A 5,977-nucleotide genomic window follows, 5' to 3' on the forward strand; every position below is an offset into this window, starting at 1 on the left:
GTTTGTGAAAAGCACCTTCTAGATAGATCGGCCGCTTGACTACATTAAAGATAAAAAAAGAAGCTCAATAATAGTAATCTCTCAATAATCTTAGGGGTTCACATGAGTGCTTCTGTGGCTCCGCCTCAGGGTGATCCAGTTTAATTGACTTATTCCAACAGGTTGAGGCTGATTTCCTCTGCAGCTCACAGACAGATCATCACTGATATCCCTGGACTCCTCTGCCACTCACACAGGTAGGAAACAAATAGAGCTCCACTACGCAAACAATATGAAATATCACAAATTTCTTAAACCTCAAGAAACTAATCACTATAAATGGCAATTTGACCGTTTGACTTTCTATTTCTTTTTGTATTAGTATTTATCTCAAACTAGGTTTGACTGAGATTCTCATAAAAACACAAAATGACACATTTGTGATGATGTGAAGCATTCAAAGGCATGCCAAAGGAAGACTAGACTTACTGAATGAAAAGTAACAATATTTACATTCATATTTTTATTGCTGCATTTTCTTGATCCACAGCAATGTACCATATGGAAATTTTGATTACTTAGACAATGACATTATGCTAAAGGAACTACTAGAATCCCATGATAATCACCTTCTGCTAACCACAACCTGATATTTATTTTAAAGATGCAACCAAGCATCTACAAAGAACAACCCAAATTTGAAAGTGGCTGCAACTTGAGAGTAAGCTTCAAAGCCATGTCAAAAAATATGTTGATTCTGGGTGACAGATCAGTAGTAAAAGTGTTAACCTTGCTTGATTGGTGCATAGAAACTATGGTTGATTGTGGTTGAAAAAAGGTCTCGACTGGTATTCAAAAATATGGATGTTCCAGAAATCTCAGTTTCACTTTTTTATTAAATTTCACTCCACATTGATGACCAGGAAAAGTAAGGTTTTGGTTATCCTAGAGCGTTTCTAAAGTTAGGGTGGTTAGGGTTAGGGTTGTGATTCCACTTGTGGGTATTACTGATGGTTGATTGGCTTAATGAGCTTACCAAGCGGCTTCTGCTTTTTCACAGCATTTGCTTCTTTGACAAGGATCAAGAAGGATACTCCAGCCATACCTCAGACATAGTCGTCTGTTTACCACTTTGACAGAGTAGAGGAGGCCACTCCCTAGTAAAAGCCGTTTGTTAATTGCCCTTTGAAAGCTCAAGTGCCAGAAATTCCTATTTTGATTTGGCTTTAAAACATCACCAACACCATCAACAATGGGTAACTCCAAAAGTGGCGCTGTGTCCAAGGAGATCCTGGAAGACCTGAAACTCCATACCAAGTTCACAGAGACTGAGATTGCTCAGTGGTATGAAAACTTCAAGAAGCAGTGTCCAGAAGGGCGCATCACAAAAGAGGAATTCCAGTCCATCTACAGTCGGTTCTTCCCGGAAAGTGACGCCCAGACATATGCCCAACATGTCTTCCGCTCTTTTGACACAAACGATGATGGAACACTGGACTTCAAGGAGTACATCATTGCTCTCCACATGACATCAACAGGGAAAACCACCAGCAAACTGGAGTGGGCATTTTCGCTGTTCGACGTGGACAGGAACGGATACATCACAAAGTCAGAGGTCAAGGAAATCTGTACGGTAAGTTTTGAAATGGGAAGTATTGCAGTAGCCAACCAGTTGTTTTGGTTTGCCAACTGTTTGGCTTCCAGTTGTTGAGCAAATTGTCTGAAGGAATAACTGAGTACTGTGAATAGAAATTAAGTTTAGGCAACAGTCTCATCTGTATAGAAGTTGATATTAAACCATCCTGTACTGTATCTGTTTGCAGCTTCTAGACAAATGTTAGACATTAAAGGCAGGTTTTTCAGACCAAACGTCTAGTTCTTCTCTATACATTAGGGCACTTTCACACCTATAGTTTGTTGGACTTGGTACCACTCAGGGGTGAATTTGCAACATTTTTTCATTTGGATTGGTTTGCTTCCACACTGCACTTTGTCAAATGCATCACAGACTGTGTAGAAATGCCACGCGATCCAAACGGTTGCTTATTTATTGGACAGAATATCTCAAATTCCCAGACACTTCTAGTCACAGAAATAATGGAGTAACAGCAAATTCATGACATCTTGGGTTTTCTGGTTCTGCTCTAGTGCTTACAATGTTTTAGAAGAAGGCAAACCATTTGAGAGGCTAACAGATGGCAAGTGAAAGAGAGAGACAGTGACGTGTTATCACACAGATTACCAGCGTTGTATAGTCCAAACAGCTTATGGTTCTGAAAGTTATCATCGCTTAATTATATAAAACATAAGTCCATAACATGTGTGCAAGATTGAAATTGAAGGCTAGTAAATGCATTGTTTTTGGTCCACTTCATGTATTTGGGTCGGATTGCATTCTCACCTAAAGTCAACCAAACTTTAGTTCACTTGAAAGTAAACCCAGACCCCTGTTTTCAAGTGCACCAGAGTTCGTACAAGCTTTCACACAAGCCAAGACAAACCGGACTATCAGACCAAACGCCCCAGGGGTGGTTTTAAACTGACCAAACCAGGTACATATTAAAGCAACCATGGAAAGCAACATAATAAAAAATCTGGTAAAATGGACAGTTGACAATTGAGTGGTAGACATAAAGGTAAGAAAGATCAGTTATTGACATTTGCTGAGCAGTGAATTCTGAAGGAAGCTTCTTTGTATGTTTAACGTCTACAGACACATGGAGATAACAGGAGCATGTTTTGATCGAGCATGTGATTGCATGAAAAAGATGTTGCTCTATTTAGTTGTGCAACTCTTTTTAGATGCAGACTCCCACTACTCCCATTTCTAGTAGCACCCACTCAATAATAGTACCGATGTTACCAAATATATCTGCAGCACTGAAAGCTATTCAGCATCACATTGTGTCACTCTTGTTACATAACATTTTTGTTAAATACAAGATTACACTTGATTGATCGATGCTGATAAACAGTTTAGGATGAATTAAGGGCTAAGCCTACAGAGAGCTTTAGAGTAAAGATAGGAGGATATATACATATAGAATTAAGAGAATGAAGAGTGGCCAGTTGACATGTTCTCATTTAATTTTAACAATTTTGGATCAAGAGAAATAAAACATGGTAGTGTGGTTATAAAAACTCAAATTGGAATTGAAGCCAATGTAGACTCATTAATTCATATAACTTTGAGTAAACTATGACATGTATAAACAACAGTTTCATCTGCATACAGGATGATTTGGGACTGTCATGTACTGCATATTTTGGTGGCTTCTGGACAAAGGTTGCCAATTTCACAGAATTCAACAATACATTGAATTATATAAATTATAACCTCAAAAAACTACATGTTTCAATCTTGAAACTTTTCGATTGTCTCATGTAAATGTAGAAAACACACACACACACACACACACACACACACACACACATATATATATATATATATATATATATATATATATATATGTAGACACACATGCACATATATGTACATATGCAAACACATTTATTTCATATATACAGTATATAATGTATATATATTTGGCTACTTAAATATAACTGACTTACATGTCCTTTGCTTTTTTGGAAATATAATAAATAAAAGACTTCCATTATCTCTTTATGTGCATTTCTTTATGTTTATACTGCAACAATAGCCAGAAAAGACTGTGTGAAGTTAACAGCAAAAAGCCAAATCGTTCTTTAGTCCGACTGCATTATGTCTGAATAAAACAACTTGCTCCTGTGTCTATGTTCTTATGTAATCCTTTCTTTAAGACCTGCATTTGCAGCAAAATGTGAGTTTTTACAACGCTGTCAATCCTCCATAGTTTTCCATGTGTAATGAGATTATTAAGTGTCTTTGTTGAAATGTAGAATACACTCTGGAAGTAAATGTGAAGATCATCACTATCAAAGTTTAATATTTCTGTGAAAGGTAAAATGTAATGCTTTTCTCTCTTTGATCAGTCTGTGTCTTCTATTTTTTGCTTCTAACAGGCAATCTTTAAGCTGATTCCCAAAGATGAGCTGGCTGATCTGGCTGAGGATGAAAACACAGCTGAGAAGAGGGCAAATAAACTCTGGGATATCTTTGAAAAGGGCGAGAATGGTGAGATACAACAGCGTCAATGGAGAAATGAATTCATACACAAGAACTGCTTCAGAATGAAGCAGATAGGCTACTGATCACATCACCCCAATCCTGGCTTCCCTCTTTGGCTCCCTGTTTGATTTGATTTAGATTTTACTGATCACTTAAACGTCTGGGTCTGTCCCAAGCCATGTAGCAGAAATACTGATCTCATATGAGCCAGTTTGCAGCCTCAGATCTTTAAGTGGGTTATTTCTGATTGTTCCATTAAAGTCAAGGCTTAAATCTAAGAGTAACCATGCATGCTCCTCAGAAATCTTTGACTTTGTTCAAACAAAAGACATTTCTATTATGACTTATTTTATGTGAACCCATTTCTCCTTTTTATTGCTCTTATCGGTTTTTTTGTATTGCTTTTATTGTTTTACAATTATTACCTTCAACAAAGGAGGATATGTTTGGTTTGTTTATCTCTTAGCAGGTTTTTGGAAAAACTAACTAATTTTCAAGCAGATTTGAATCCCAGGACGGATACACACAATATTTATTTTTTAACTTATGTTAACATTGTGAGATAGGGCAAGGCCTTGGAGGGTGTTAAGTTGCCCCAGGTAGGTGTGCAAAATCGCTTTTGAATCAATAAACCTGAACTTAACTTTTTTCTATTGCTTTTCTCCGTACAGACCGAGTTGCAGAAGGAGAGTTTATCCAGGGAGTGTTGGACAATGACGACGCCCTTCGTTTGATTCAGTATACGCCTGCAAAGTAACTCTTCTACAGATTCATTGTATCTCTCTCCAGTCTTGTCGTTTCCAATTCACCTTTACTCTGCTAATACATTGACACCTGACGGCATCTTCACAACACACAGCCGGTGTGACGTCAGATTTTAGTTTACATTTCTTGAGAAAATGTAATTACGGAGGTGTGCTTTAGCAACTCAAGCACACATTTTAATATGATAACATGTCAAGTGCTTTAGTTAAAGTATCATTATCATGAAATATGTTGTTTGTTTCTCGTCTGGGCAGCCAATGCTGGTGTCTGTAGTCTCTCGTTCTACCCTGCGTGTTATTTAAAACCCAGAACAAGATGTAATCGCAGCAAGGTCTACCCATTCTCACTCCCAGTGCGTCAAAAAGCTACGCTTTGTCAGTTGCCATTGGATTTATCACAGACACCAAAAGTCTCATTTGGCAACTCAGTCACATGCAGTGGTGGTTTCCTTTTGGTGGTATTTAAGACGCACTTGGTCGGGATTCTTGGCGTCACATTTTGACGCTCTGGGTCGGGACTGAATTGGCATGATTTAAAAAATGTATGTTTATCTGACATGCGGCAGTAAGGTTTAGGAAAAGATGTTTGGTGGTGTTACAAAATTAACGTTTTAGTGACATGTGACATGCACTAAAATAGAGCCCACACCCTGGTCTGTTGGAGGAAAGTCCTGTGTTGTTCCAGCACCCCAACTTACCTCTGTCTTTAATACCACTCGCTACCGTTGTCGCTCTTAATGTTACGTCATCTTAGAGCGCCACAGCTCTGCCCGGTGCGTTCCACACAGACGCTAAAGGGTGGTTTTTGCGTATTGGTATCTGACGCTGAGAGCCACTGACCAAGCATCCGTATTTTACGAGTTGGGAATGAGAACGGGTTGGCAAGGTGTAACTGTATCTGGACCCTTGTTATTGTCTAATGTTATGTCTTTCATAGTGGTCAATTCATCCAACAACAAAATTTAAACTATGAAGTTGTATCTGTATTCAAAGTAGGTTAAATTCAAGCGCAACTGGACTTGGTTAAGCTTCTTGAAGACAACTCGTTTCCATCCGAGAGATTTTAGTTTTGAAATTGTATGAATTGCATAAAATTTAAATAAAACGTATGATGTCAGAAGTC

General features: G+C 38.1%; 1 protein-coding gene across 1 annotated transcript; it reads left to right on the forward strand.

Moving 5' to 3' along the window:
- LOC116676742 (visinin) lies at window positions 1-5,977 on the forward strand. Its single transcript, XM_032507650.1, has 4 exons — window positions 1-236; window positions 1,040-1,612; window positions 3,985-4,096; window positions 4,762-5,977. The coding sequence occupies exons 2-4, from the start codon at window positions 1,232-1,234 to the stop codon at window positions 4,845-4,847; spliced, it is 579 nt and encodes a 192-aa protein (XP_032363541.1). The 5' UTR covers window positions 1-236; window positions 1,040-1,231; the 3' UTR covers window positions 4,848-5,977.

This window comes from Etheostoma spectabile, unplaced genomic scaffold (genome assembly GCF_008692095.1).
Source record: "Etheostoma spectabile isolate EspeVRDwgs_2016 unplaced genomic scaffold, UIUC_Espe_1.0 scaffold00003701, whole genome shotgun sequence".
NCBI lineage: Eukaryota > Metazoa > Chordata > Actinopteri > Perciformes > Percidae > Etheostoma > Etheostoma spectabile.